The following is a 15,141-nucleotide window of genomic DNA, read 5'->3' as shown; positions in this document are numbered from 1 at the left end:
CACACACACACACACACACGAGTGGTTAATACCTTTAATCTGTATTCACTCTACATTCATCAGCATAAAGACATTTACAGAGGTCACGTGACACACCAGAGGAAATGACATCACCAAACGTGCCGCTGTCATTCGCCGGCGCTCGAGGCCGGGGGGGGGATCAGAGCGGCTGCAACCAATCGTCTCTCGCTGGACAGAAAGTTGAAGGTCGCACATGCGTTCGCCTGCAGGAGAAGAGTTTCGAACGGTTAGCCTGCGCTAACGTGATGTTTAATAACGCGTGGAGACCGTGAGGCGTTTACCGTGTCCTGAACCTCCACAGCGATGCCTTTCTTCCTCAGGAAATCCAGCACGCTTGGATCCAGACGTTCAGTACGAGCTCCCGTCCCCACAACCAGAACCTCTGCAACATCATCCAGTTACTACGAGCTAAAACATCTTCTTCATTGCTCCAAATAATCATGAACTGAAATACACGGAGCCCCGCACATGACAGGGGGAAATATGTGTTTCAGGGCCACCTTGAACCAATTCATTCCCACGTTTCCATTTCACTAAAACAAGGGAATAAATTATTTAAATAAATAAATTACGTACGCACAATTTACATTGAAAAAAGAGGTAACCAGTTGCTACATCGTACACACAATTTACTTAAAAAGCGGGAAATAATTACTATATCGTACACACAATTTACTAAAAAGGGAAAGAATTACTATATCGTACACACAATTTACTAAAAAGGGAAAGAATTACTATATCGTACACACAATTTACTAAAAAAGGGAAAGAATTACTATATCGTACACACAATTTACTAAAAAGGGAAAGAATTACTATATCGTACGCACAATTTACTAAAAAGGGAAAGAATTACTATATCGTACGCACAATTTACTAAAAAAGGGAAAGAATTACTATATCGTACACACAATTTACTAAAAAAGGGAAAGAATTACTCTATCGTACGCACAATTTACTAAAAAGGGAAAGAATTACTATATCGTACGCACAATTTACTAAAAAAGGGAAAGAATTACTATATCGTACGCACAATTTACTAAAAAAGGGAAATTACTATATCGTACGCACAATTTACTAAAAAAGGAAAGAATTACTATATCGTACGCACAATTTACTAAAAAAGGGAAAGAATTACTATATCGTACACACAATTTACTAAAAAGGGAAAGAATTACTATATCGTACACACAATTTACTAAAAAAGGGAAAGAATTACTATATCGTACACACAATTTACTAAAAAAGGGAAATAATTACTATATCGTACACACAATTTACTAAAAAAGGGAAAGAATTACTATATCGTACACACAATTTACTAAAAAAGGGAAATAATTACTATATCGTACACACAATTTACTAAAAAGGGAAAGAATTACTATATCGTACACACAATTTACTAAAAAGGGAAAGAATTACCATATCGTACACACAATTTACTAAAAAGGGAAAGAATTACTATATCGTACACACAATTTACTAAAAAGGGAAAGAATTACTATATCGTACACACAATTTACTAAAAAGGGAAAGAATTACTATATCGTACACACAATTTACTAAAAAGGGAAATAATTACTATATCGTACACACAATTTACTAAAAAAGGGAAATTACTATATCGTACACACAATTTACTAAAAAGGGAAATAATTACTATATCGTACACACAATTTACTAAAAAGGGAAAGAATTACTATATCGTACACACAATTTACTAAAAAAGGGAAATTACTATATCGTACACACAATTTACTAAAAAGGGAAAGAATTACTATATCGTACACACAATTTACTAAAAAGGGAAAGAATTACTATATCGTACACACAATTTACTAAAAAGGGAAATAATTACTATATCGTACACACAATTTACTAAAAAAGGGAAAGAATTACTATATCGTACACACAATTTACTAAAAAGGGAAAGAATTACTATATCGTACACACAATTTACTAAAAAAGGGAAATTACTATATCGTACACACAATTTACTAAAAAGGGAAAGAATTACTATATCGTACACACAATTTACTAAAAAGGGAAAGAATTACTATATCGTACGCACAATTTACTAAAAAGGGAAAGAATTACTATATCATACACACAATTTACTAAAAAGGGAAAGAATTACTATATCGTACACACAATTTACTAAAAAGGGAAAGAATTACTATATCGTACACACAATTTACTAAAAAGGGAAAGAATTACTATATCGTACACACAATTTACTAAAAAAGGGAAATTACTATATCGTACACACAATTTACTAAAAAGGGAAAGAATTACTATATCGTACACACAATTTACTAAAAAGGGAAAGAATTACTATATCGTACACACAATTTACTAAAAAGGGAAAGAATTACTATATCGTACACACAATTTACTAAAAAGGGAAAGAATTACTATATCGTACACACAATTTACTAAAAAAGGGAAATTACTATATCGTACACACAATTTACTAAAAAGGGAAAGAATTACTATATCGTACACACAATTTACTAAAAAGGGAAAGAATTACTATATCTTACGCACAATTTACTAAAAAGGGAAAGAATTACTATATCGTACACACAATTTACTAAAAAGGGAAAGAATTACTATATCGTACACACAATTTACTAAAAAGGGGAAAGAATTACTATATCGTACACACAATTTACTAAAAAAGGGAAAGAATTACTATATCGTACACACAATTTACTAAAAAGGGAAAGAATTACTATATCGTACACACAATTTACTAAAAAAGGGAAAGAATTACTATATCGTACACACAATTTACTAAAAAGGGAAAGAATTACTATATCGTACACATAATTTACTAAAAAGGGAAAGAATTACTATATCGTACACACAATTTACTAAAAAGGGAAAGAATTACTATATCGTACGCACAATTTACTAAAAAAGGGAAAGAATTACTATATCGTACGCACAATTTACTAAAAAAGGGAAATAATTACTATATCGTACACACAATTTACTAAAAAAGGGAAAGAATTACTATATCGTACACACAATTTACTAAAAAGGGAAAGAATTACTATATCGTACACATAATTTACTAAAAAGGGAAAGAATTACCATAACGTACACACAATTTACTAAAAAGGGAAAGAATTACTATATCGTACACACAATTTACTAAAAAGGGAAAGAATTACTATATCGTACACACAATTTACTAAAAAAGGGAAAGAATTACTATATCGTACGCACAATTTACTAAAAAAGGGAAATAATTACTATATCGTACACACAATTTACTAAAAAGGGAAAGAATTACCATATCGTACACACAATTTACTAAAAAAGGGAAAGAATTACTATAGCGTAGGCACAATTTACTAAAAAAGGGAAAGAATTACTATATCGTACACACAATTTACTAAAAAAGGGAAAGAATTACTGTATCGTACACACAATTTACTAAAAAAGGGAAAGAATTACTATATCGTACGCACAATTTACTTAAAAAGGGAAAGAATTACTATATCGTACACACAATTTACTAAAAAAGGGAAAGAATTACTATATCGTACGCACAATTTACTAAAAAAGGGAAAGAATTACTATATCGTACGCACAATTTACTAAAAAGGGAAAGAATTACTATATCGTACACACAATTTACTAAAAAAGGGAAAGAATTACTATATCGTACACACAATTTACTAAAAAAGGGAAAGAATTACTATATCGTACACACAATTTACTAAAAAAGGGAAAGAATTACTATATCGTACACACAATTTACTAAAAAAGGGAAAGAATTACTATATCGTACACACAATTTACTAAAAAAGGGAAAGAATTACTATATCGTACACACAATTTACTAAAAAGGGAAAGAATTACTATAGCGTACACACAATTTACTAAAAAAGGGAAAGAATTACTATAGCGTAGGCACAATTTACTAAAAAAGGCAAAGAATTACTATATCGTACACACAATGTACTAAAAAAGGGAAAGAATTACTATAGCGTGGGCACAATTTACTAAAAAAGGGAAAGAATTACTATATCGTACACACAATTTACTAAAAAAGGGAAAGAATTACTATATCGTACACACAATTTACTAAAAAAGGGAAAGAATTACTATATCGTACACACAATTTACTAAAAAAGGGAAAGAATTACTATATCGTACACACAATTTACTAAAAAAGGGAAAGAATTACTATAGCGTAGGCACAATTTACTAAAAAAGGGAAAGAATTACTATATCGTACACACAATTTACTAAAAAAGGGAAAGAATTACTATATCGTACGCACAATTTACTAAAAAAGGGAAAGAATTACTATATCGTACGCACAATTTACTAAAAAGGGAAAGAATTACTATATCGTACACACAATTTACTAAAAAGGGAAAGAATTACTATATCGTACACACAATTTACTAAAAAAGGGAAAGAATTACTATATCGTACACACAATTTACTAAAAAGGGAAAGAATTACTATATCGTACACACAATTTACTAAAAAGGGAAAGAATTACTATATCGTACACACAATTTACTAAAAAGGGAAAGAATTACTATATCGTACACACAATTTACTAAAAAGGGAAAGAATTACTATATCGTACACACAATTTACTAAAAAAGGGAAAGAATTACTATATCGTACACACAATTTACTAAAAAGGGAAAGAATTACTATATCGTACGCACAATTTACTAAAAAAGGGAAAGAATTACTATATCGTATACACAATTTACTAAAAAGGGAAAGAATTACTATATCGTACACACAATTTACTAAAAAGGGAAAGAATTACTATATCGTACACACAATTTACTAAAAAGGGAAAGAATTACTATATCGTACACACAATTTACTAAAAAGGGAAAGAATTACTATATCGTACACACAATTTACTAAAAAGGGAAAGAATTACTATATCGTACACACAATTTACTAAAAAGGGAAATAATTACTATATCGTACACACAATTTACTAAAAAAGGGAAAGAATTACTATATCGTACGCACAATTTACTAAAAAAGGGAAAGAATTACTATATCGTACACACAATTTACTAAAAAGGGAAAGAATTACTATATCGTACACACAATTTACTAAAAAAGGGAAAGAATTACTATATCGTACGCACAATTTACTAAAAAAGGGAAAGAATTACTATATCGTACACACAATTTACTAAAAAGGGAAAGAATTACTATATCGTACACACAATTTACTAAAAAGGGAAAGAATTACTATATCGTACACACAATTTACTAAAAAGGGAAAGAATTACTATATCGTACACACAATTTACTAAAAAGGGAAATAATTACTATATCGTACACACAATTTACTAAAAAAGGGAAAGAATTACTATATCGTACGCACAATTTACTAAAAAAGGGAAAGAATTACTATATCGTACACACAATTTACTAAAAAGGGAAAGAATTACTATATCGTACACACAATTTACTAAAAAAGGGAAAGAATTACTATATCGTACGCACAATTTACTAAAAAAGGGAAAGAATTACTATATCGTACACACAATTTACTAAAAAGGGAAAGAATTACTATATCGTACACACAATTTACTAAAAAGGGAAAGAATTACTATATCGTACGCACAATTTACTAAAAAAGGGAAAGAATTACTGTATCGTACGCACAATTTACTAAAAAAATGGAAAGAATTACTATATCGTACGCACAATTTACTAAAAAGGGAAAGAATTACTATATCGTACACACAATTTACTAAAAAAGGGAAAGAATTACTATATCGTACGCACAATTTACTAAAAAAGGGAAAGAATTACTATATCGTACACACAATTTACTAAAAAAGGGAAAGAATTACTATATCGTACGCACAATTTACTTAAAAGGGGAAAGAATTACTATATCGTACGCACAATTTACTAAAAAAGGGAAATAATTACTACATTGTACGCACAATTTACTAAAAAAGGGAAAGAATTACTATATCGTACGCACAATTTACTAAAAAAGGGAAAGAATTACTATATCGTACACACAATTTACTAAAAAAGGGAAAGAATTACTGTATCGTACACACAATTTACTAAAAAAGGGAAAGAATTACTATATCGTACGCACAATTTACTTAAAAGGGGAAAGAATTACTATATCGTACGCACAATTTACTAAAAAGGGAAAGAATTACTACATCGTACGCACAATTTACTAAAAAAGGGAAAGAATTACTATAGCGTAGGCACAATTTACTAAAAAAGGGAAAGAATTACTATATCGTACACACAATTTACTAAAAAAGGGAAAGAATTACTATATCGTACGCACAATTTACTAAAAAAGGGAAAGAATTACTATATCGTACACACAATTTACTAAAAAAGGGAAAGAATTACTATATCGTACACACAATTTACTAAAAAAGGGAAAGAATTACTATATCGTACGCACAATTTACTAAAAAAGGGAAAGAATTACTATATCGTACACACAATTTACTAAAAAAGGGAAAGAATTACTATATCGTACACACAATTTACTAAAAAAGGGAAAGAATTACTATATCGTACGCACAATTTACTAAAAAAGGGAAAGAATTACTATATCGTACACACAATTTACTAAAAAAGGGAAAGAATTACTATATCGTACGCACAATTTACTAAAAAAGGGAAAGAATTACTATATCGTACACACAATTTACTAAAAAAGGGAAAGAATTACTATAGCATAGGCACAATTTACTAAAAAAGGGAAAGAATTACTATATCGTACACACAATTTACTAAAAAAGGGAAAGAATTACTATATCGTACGCACAATTTACTAAAAAAGGGAAATAATTACTATATCGTACGCACAATTTACTAAAAAAGGGAAAGAATTACTATATCGTACGCACAATTTACTAAAAAGGGAAAGAATTACTATATCGTACACACAATTTACTAAAAAGGGAAAGAATTACTATATCGTACGCACAATTTACTAAAAAAGGGAAAGAATTACTATAGCGTAGGCACAATTTACTAAAAAAGGGAAAGAATTACTATATCGTACACACAATTTACTAAAAAAGGGAAAGAATTACTATATCGTACGCACAATTTACTAAAAAAGGGAAAGAATTACTATATCGTACGCACAATTTACTAAAAAAGGGAAAGAATTACTATATCGTACGCACAATTTACTAAAAAGGGAAAGAATTACTATATCGTACACACAATTTACTAAAAAAGGGAAAGAATTACTATAGCGTACACACAATTTACTAAAAAAGGGAAAGAATTACTATATCGTACGCACAATTTACTAAAAAAGGGAAAGAATTACTATATCGTACGCACAATTTACTAAAAAAGGGAAAGAATTACTATATCGTACACAAATTTACTAAAAAAGGGAAAGAATTACTATATCGTACGCACAATTTACTAAAAAAGGGAAAGAATTACTATATCGTACGCACAATTTACTAAAAAAGGGAAAGAATTACTATATCGTACACACAATTTACTAAAAAGGGAAAGAATTACTATATCGTACGCACAATTTACTAAAAAAGGGAAAGAATTACTATATCGTACACACAATTTACTAAAAAGGGAAAGAATTACTATATCGTACGCACAATTTACTAAAAAGGGAAAGAATTACTATATCGTACACACAATTTACTAAAAAGGGAAAGAATTACTATATCGTACGCACAATTTACTAAAAAGGGAAAGAATTACTATATCGTACGCACAATTTACTAAAAAAGGGAAAGAATTACTATATCGTACGCACAATTTACTAAAAAGGGAAAGAATTACTATATCGTACGCACAATTTACTAAAAAAGGGAAAGAATTACTATATCGTACGCACAATTTACTAAAAAAGGGAAAGAATTACTATATCGTACGCACAATTTACTAAAAAAGGGAAAGAATTACTATATCGTACGCACAATTTACTAAAAAGGGAAAGAATTACTATATCGTACGCACAATTTACTAAAAAGGGAAAGAATTACTATATCGTACGCACAATTTACTAAAAAAGGGAAAGAATTACTATATCGTACGCACAATTTACTAAAAAAGGGAAAGAATTACTATATCGTACACACAATTTACTAAAAAGGGAAAGAATTACTATATCGTACACACAATTTACTAAAAAGGGAAAGAATTACTATATCGTACGCACAATTTACTAAAAAAGGGAAAGAATTACTATATCGTACGCACAATTTACTAAAAAAGGGAAAGAATTACTATATCATACACACAATTTACTAAAAAGGGAAAGAATTACTATATCGTACGCACAATTTACTAAAAAAGGGAAAGAATTACTATATCGTACGCACAATTTACTAAAAAGGGAAAGAATTACTATATCGTACGCACAATTTACTAAAAAAGGGAAAGAATTACTATATCGTAAGCACAATTTACTAAAAAGGGAAAGAATTACTATAGCGTAGGCACAATTTACTAAAAAGGGAAAGAATTACTATATCGTACACACAATTTACTAAAAAAGGGAAAGAATTACTATATCGTACGCACAATTTACTAAAAAAGGGAAAGAATTACTATAGCGTAGGCACAATTTACTAAAAAGGGAAAGAATTACTATATCGTACACACAATTTACTAAAAAAGGGAAAGAATTACTATAGCGTAGGCACAATTTACTAAAAAGGGAAAGAATTACTATATCGTACACACAATTTACTAAAAAAGGGAAAGAATTACTATAGCATAGGCACAATTTACTAAAAAAGGGAAAGAATTACTATATCGTACACACAATTTACTAAAAAAGGGAAAGAATTACTATATCGTACGCACAATTTACTAAAAAAGGGAAATAATTACTATATCGTACGCACAATTTACTAAAAAAGGGAAAGAATTACTATATCGTACGCACAATTTACTAAAAAGGGAAAGAATTACTATATCGTACACACAATTTACTAAAAAGGGAAAGAATTACTATATCGTACGCACAATTTACTAAAAAAGGGAAAGAATTACTATAGCGTAGGCACAATTTACTAAAAAAGGGAAAGAATTACTATATCGTACACACAATTTACTAAAAAAGGGAAAGAATTACTATATCGTACGCACAATTTACTAAAAAAGGGAAAGAATTACTATATCGTACGCACAATTTACTAAAAAAGGGAAAGAATTACTATATCGTACGCACAATTTACTAAAAAGGGAAAGAATTACTATATCGTACACACAATTTACTAAAAAAGGGAAAGAATTACTATAGCGTACACACAATTTACTAAAAAAGGGAAAGAATTACTATATCGTACGCACAATTTACTAAAAAAGGGAAAGAATTACTATATCGTACGCACAATTTACTAAAAAAGGGAAAGAATTACTATATCGTACACAAATTTACTAAAAAAGGGAAAGAATTACTATATCGTACGCACAATTTACTAAAAAAGGGAAAGAATTACTATATCGTACGCACAATTTACTAAAAAAGGGAAAGAATTACTATATCGTACACACAATTTACTAAAAAGGGAAAGAATTACTATATCGTACGCACAATTTACTAAAAAAGGGAAAGAATTACTATATCGTACACACAATTTACTAAAAAGGGAAAGAATTACTATATCGTACGCACAATTTACTAAAAAGGGAAAGAATTACTATATCGTACACACAATTTACTAAAAAGGGAAAGAATTACTATATCGTACCCACAATTTACTAAAAAGGGAAAGAATTACTATATCGTACGCACAATTTACTAAAAAAGGGAAAGAATTACTATATCGTACGCACAATTTACTAAAAAGGGAAAGAATTACTATATCGTACGCACAATTTACTAAAAAAGGGAAAGAATTACTATATCGTACGCACAATTTACTAAAAAAGGGAAAGAATTACTATATCGTACGCACAATTTACTAAAAAAGGGAAAGAATTACTATATCGTACGCACAATTTACTAAAAAGGGAAAGAATTACTATATCGTACGCACAATTTACTAAAAAGGGAAAGAATTACTATATCGTACGCACAATTTACTAAAAAAGGGAAAGAATTACTATATCGTACGCACAATTTACTAAAAAAGGGAAAGAATTACTATATCGTACACACAATTTACTAAAAAGGGAAAGAATTACTATATCGTACACACAATTTACTAAAAAGGGAAAGAATTACTATATCGTACGCACAATTTACTAAAAAAGGGAAAGAATTACTATATCGTACGCACAATTTACTAAAAAAGGGAAAGAATTACTATATCATACACACAATTTACTAAAAAGGGAAAGAATTACTATATCGTACGCACAATTTACTAAAAAAGGGAAAGAATTACTATATCGTACGCACAATTTACTAAAAAGGGAAAGAATTACTATATCGTACGCACAATTTACTAAAAAAGGGAAAGAATTACTATATCGTAAGCACAATTTACTAAAAAGGGAAAGAATTACTATAGCGTAGGCACAATTTACTAAAAAGGGAAAGAATTACTATATCGTACACACAATTTACTAAAAAAGGGAAAGAATTACTATAGCGTAGGCACAATTTACTAAAAAGGGAAAGAATTACTATATCGTACACACAATTTACTAAAAAAGGAAAGAATTACTATATCGTACGCACAATTTACTAAAAAGGGAAAGAATTACTATATCGTACACACAATTTACTAAAAAGGGAAAGAATTACTATATCGTACGCACAATTTACTAAAAAGGGAAAGAATTACTATATCGTACGCACAATTTACTAAAAAGGGAAAGAATTACTATATCGTACACACAATTTACTAAAAAAGGGAAAGAATTACTATAGCGTAGGCACAATTTACTAAAAAGGGAAAGAATTACTATATCGTACACACAATTTACTAAAAAAGGAAAGAATTACTATATCGTACGCACAATTTACTAAAAAGGGAAAGAATTACTATATCGTACACACAATTTACTAAAAAGGGAAAGAATTACTATATCGTACGCACAATTTACTAAAAAGGGAAAGAATTACTATATCGTACGCACAATTTACTAAAAAGGGAAAGAATTACTATATCGTACACACAATTTACTAAAAAGGGAAAGAATTACTATATCGTACGCACAATTTACTAAAAAGGGAAAGAATTACTATATCGTACGCACAATTTACTAAAAAGGGAAAGAATTACTATATCGTACTGTTATTATAAAACGTGCTGTTGTATTAGTAAGTCGTGGGAACGAATTGCTTATTCGTGGCCACGATATACATATTTATTTCTGAATATCATATGTGGGGCTCCTTAGAAATGAAATAAATAAATAAATAAAAACTTATTTTATCTCAGCTAGTTGCCAAGGTAACAGTTCTCATTGTCATTTAGTTTAACTTGTACTAAAATATTTAAAACCGAAATAGAAATGAATGAAAACCTATACAAACAAACAAAAACTAATAAAACTTTAAAACAAAGTTAACTAAAATAATGAAAATGCAGAAACAAAAACTATAATAGCATGTCATTCATGCTAATAGAACCCTGCATACTGACTAGCCTCAGTGTACAGCGCTGCAACTCTTTTCACAACCCCACAAAACCTGCTGGTTAGCACATGGACGCGGGAACTAGGGGTGCTGCAGGTGCTGCAGCACCCCCTGTTAGCGCTGCAGCACCCCCTTTGGCAAACTGTGATGACAATAAAATGATAGCTTATAAATATTTCTGGTTGTTGTTTCTGTTCCACGACATTTTGTATGTCACGTTTGGTGTGTGGGATGAAGAGATGGATCATTTTAGTTATTATTTAATTAAAAATTATTTAATTTATCTTCAGTGTGTAGTATTAGCCAATCAGATGTGCCTTGACGCGCCTACGCAGCACGCACACTCAAGTTGCGCAACTACTACGAGCAGGACAAGCTACTGTAGTTCCCGCCGGCGAACTTCCCGGTACCTTTGGTGTACCGAAATCATCGTAAGGTAGAGACACGGTGTCTTACATCTCTGCGTCTTTTTCCTGCTGCCATGCAGGCCCAGATTTATATAAAGGATCGTTAAGCGTTTAAGAATGTCCCTCGGATAAGACAGATTTGCATAGTCTGTTACTTTGTGGCACTTAGGCCTTTTTTTGGCCGTTATGCGGTTTATGAACACTTAATCTACTTGTGGTTGTTTTAAAATAAACATTCCTGCGCGACAGAAATCCATGTCCGCGCGCGTCTGTGCATGTTTCCTAGCGACTGCAGCGCGCGCACATCTGAGCACACCGAAACGCTATTGAGCTATGAAAACATGACGAAACAAAAGTTTGTACATAATACAAATAAACGTATTTTTATTCATTATTTGCTTCTATTGTATTCCAATTTGTTGGCCTTCAAACACCTTAAAATGCACATATGTAGGTCCGAGAAATCCAAAATTTCACGGGGGAGCATGCCCCCGAACCCCCCTAAGCTGCCTAACGACCCACCCTGTTTTGTAAACAAACGCCCCTGCCTGCAGAACTGTATAGCACGGGGAATAAACTGTACTGTCTTTGATTGTGTGTCAGTATCCCCACCCCGCCGCCGCCGCCGCCAGCACCCCCTGTCGAAAATGACTTCCCGCGCGCCTGGGTTAGCATGTAGCCAGTCATTATTTCACACTGGTTTGGTTGTCTGACAGAACATGTGAATGAGAACAGCTGTACGTGTGTGAGCTGCGATTAGCAGAGATGTGAAGAGGTCAGTGTTACTGCACCCGAGGCCAGGAGGGGGCGCTGGTGTGCGTGTGCTCACCGACGCGCGGCTCCAGCAGATGGAACAGAGACAAGCTCTCGGCCGTGATGTCGGCGTGATGGCCCACCTGCGACACAAACACAGCAGTGAGCGCGCAGCTAGCGTGCAGCATGAGTACCTGTGCGCGTCCGACCGCTAGCTCACGTTCCACTGCAGGATGGCGGGCGGCACCAGGGCGCACGGGCCCAGCACGTGGTTGCCGCTGACGTTGAATCCCCTGGGGCTGTAGCTGTAGATGATGGCCCCGTCGGGCTCCCGCTGCATCACGGACACCGAGGTCCTCTGGTACAGCGCGTCGTCCGCGGGGCCGAGGATGTGGCTGCGCGCGGGGGACGCCCTACAGGAGCACACACACATCACTGAAGGGGACATAAGTGTGTGTCGGCAGTGAGCGTACAGCAGCGACTCGGGGCCAGCCGTTGGTGACGTCACACATGCGGCGGTATTCTCGTTAGAGCTACTCGAGTTATTCAGGCAAGAGCAGCGAGTGACTCCTGTTTCTCTTCAGTTGTTTGCTTCATATTAAAGGATAATTCCGGTATTTAACACCTTGAGTCTATATTGTAGTTTGTTTTGGATGAACAAGAGTGGTGGACAACATTTTTTTGACAATGGTTCCTCTCTCGAGTTTTTGACTATAATAGAATTGGCCATGGACCCATTTAACATTGCTAACCACTCGGTGAGTTGCACAGTTTTGTAAACGAACATTATTGGCTGTTTTAATTACATTTTCGGACATGGCCATTGACTCCAATGTTAAATGGGTCCATGGTCAATTCTATTATAGTCAAAAACTCGAGAGAGGAACCATTGTCAAAAAGATGTTGTCCACCACTCTTGTTCATCCAAAACAAACTACAATATACACTCAAGGTGTTAAATACCGGAATTATCCTTTAACTGTACAGCAGTAGTTTCTGTACATTACACTGCGGTCACTTTAATACACAGATCTAATATGCGGTTTGTGTTCAGACAGAACGACTGTGTTGATGTGGCTTTAAAACGCACGCAGATCATAAACTTTCATGATGATGAAGAACTGCAAATGTCACGTGAGCGTGATAGAGATGATGATCAAAACCTAACCGAGGCGGGGCACGAGCTGCACAGGCTCCGCCCTCTTTTGGACAGGGGGCGGGGCAGCAGCTCACATAAGCGCTTGACTTGACCTTCCATTTTTTAATTAAATTAATCAATTTGCATACGTAGCATTTCAGCCGTGACTTTGACATTTCTTTCTTAACTCATTATTTAAGACTGATAACACTTTATTTTTTTTCATAGAAGATTTTAAACAATTGTATTAATCATATAGAAATAATTTTACTTCTGAGATAGCTGGACACGACTTAAGCATGCTAATTAAACCTAATATGAAAAGGTCATGTGACAATGTAGCATATACTGCTCTCTAATATTGCTTCACGTACTATAGTAAACCACACGATCAGGCACACTAGAGTGATTCTCCGCGTCAAACACACCAGGACACATGCACGCGCATCTGCATCATACCGGGTCAGCGCTGGCAGAACCCTGGAACCGAGCCGGAGTCCGTGGACGCATCGCGGGGACAGCAACCTCGCGCAGCTCGCAGCGGCCATGATGCGCGGAACTCACGCACTCGCGTGCACACGGACACATTTGACTGGAACACACAACATCCTCCGCCGGATGACATATCTCCCCTGCATATCATTATGTTTAAAATCTAACAGCGTCATACTACTATATATGATTGTGTTCTCTTTCACATTTCAGTTTTCAGCTATATTGTTTTATTGAAGCATGACAATAATACTATTCAATCTCTGTGATTAACGTGAATCAGCTGTACACAGACTCTAAGCACGATTATTTTTCCTGCAGGGCGCGTGACAGCCAGTGCGCGCGCCCGCTGACGTGTTTACGGGACACGGGCTGCGGTTCACCGACTCGCGCGTTCACATGATCTGAAGGTTTTATGATCGCGCTTCTTCTGTTCTCCGAGTGCGTCATTAACGCGTGACGGACGCGTCAGGGTTTGACGATGTATCGTGGGCTTTAACGTTCTCTGAGTGCGCCATTAACGCGTGACGGACGCGCAGCGTTGGAGGATGTATCGCGCGTTGTTCGCCTTCAGCTCTGCGGAGAGGAACGCGCTGCGCTTCCCCGCGGGCGAGTCTTTCCTCATCCTCGAGCGCAGTAGCGCGCACTGGTGGCTCGCGACGCGCTGCCGCTCCGGGGAGACGGGATACATCCCCGCCACATATATAGAGAAGATCCCGGTGAGAGATCATAACACTCACTCATAACCTCTCCGT

At 33.8% G+C, this 15,141-nt stretch overlaps 2 protein-coding genes across 5 annotated transcripts in view; one reads left to right on the top strand and one right to left on the bottom strand.

Moving 5' to 3' along the window:
* Window positions 1–20: 20 nt before the first annotated feature.
* ndufaf3 (NADH:ubiquinone oxidoreductase complex assembly factor) lies at window positions 21–14,487 on the bottom strand. Of its 4 annotated transcripts, none has more exons than XR_013795237.1 (5): window positions 14,354–14,487; window positions 12,977–13,169; window positions 12,833–12,899; window positions 303–554; window positions 21–224 (listed from the first exon to the last, which is right to left on the bottom strand). XR_013795237.1 is itself a non-coding variant. In XM_079592263.1 (5 exons), the coding sequence occupies exons 1-4, from the start codon at window positions 14,440–14,442 to the stop codon at window positions 338–340; spliced, it is 453 nt and encodes a 150-aa protein (XP_079448389.1). In that variant the 5' UTR covers window positions 14,443–14,487; the 3' UTR covers window positions 21–224; window positions 303–337. The 4 variants fall into 4 exon arrangements, 3 of the variants coding, with proteins under 3 accessions (XP_079448389.1, XP_079448387.1, XP_079448388.1); XM_079592263.1 differs by having other exon boundaries at window positions 303–403; window positions 12,795–12,899; XM_079592261.1 differs by having other exon boundaries at window positions 303–403.
* Window positions 14,488–14,934: 447 nt separating this feature from the next.
* The window catches only part of nckipsd (NCK interacting protein with SH3 domain), a gene marked incomplete at its 5' end in the record, with an annotated part of 52,167 nt that continues 51,960 nt past the window's right edge, over window positions 14,935–15,141 (top strand). Inside the window, one exon of the mRNA XM_079592231.1 lies at window positions 14,935–15,105. Within this exon, the coding sequence (XP_079448357.1) occupies window positions 14,935–15,105 (171 nt within the window). The remainder of the gene's footprint in view (window positions 15,106–15,141) is intronic.

The sequence above is a fragment of the Phoxinus phoxinus genome (genome assembly GCF_949152265.1).
Source record: "Phoxinus phoxinus genome assembly, chromosome: 20".
Taxonomy (NCBI): domain Eukaryota; kingdom Metazoa; phylum Chordata; class Actinopteri; order Cypriniformes; family Leuciscidae; genus Phoxinus; species Phoxinus phoxinus.
Note: the sequence above shows the minus strand (reverse complement) of the source record. Positions and strands in the feature narration are given on the sequence as shown.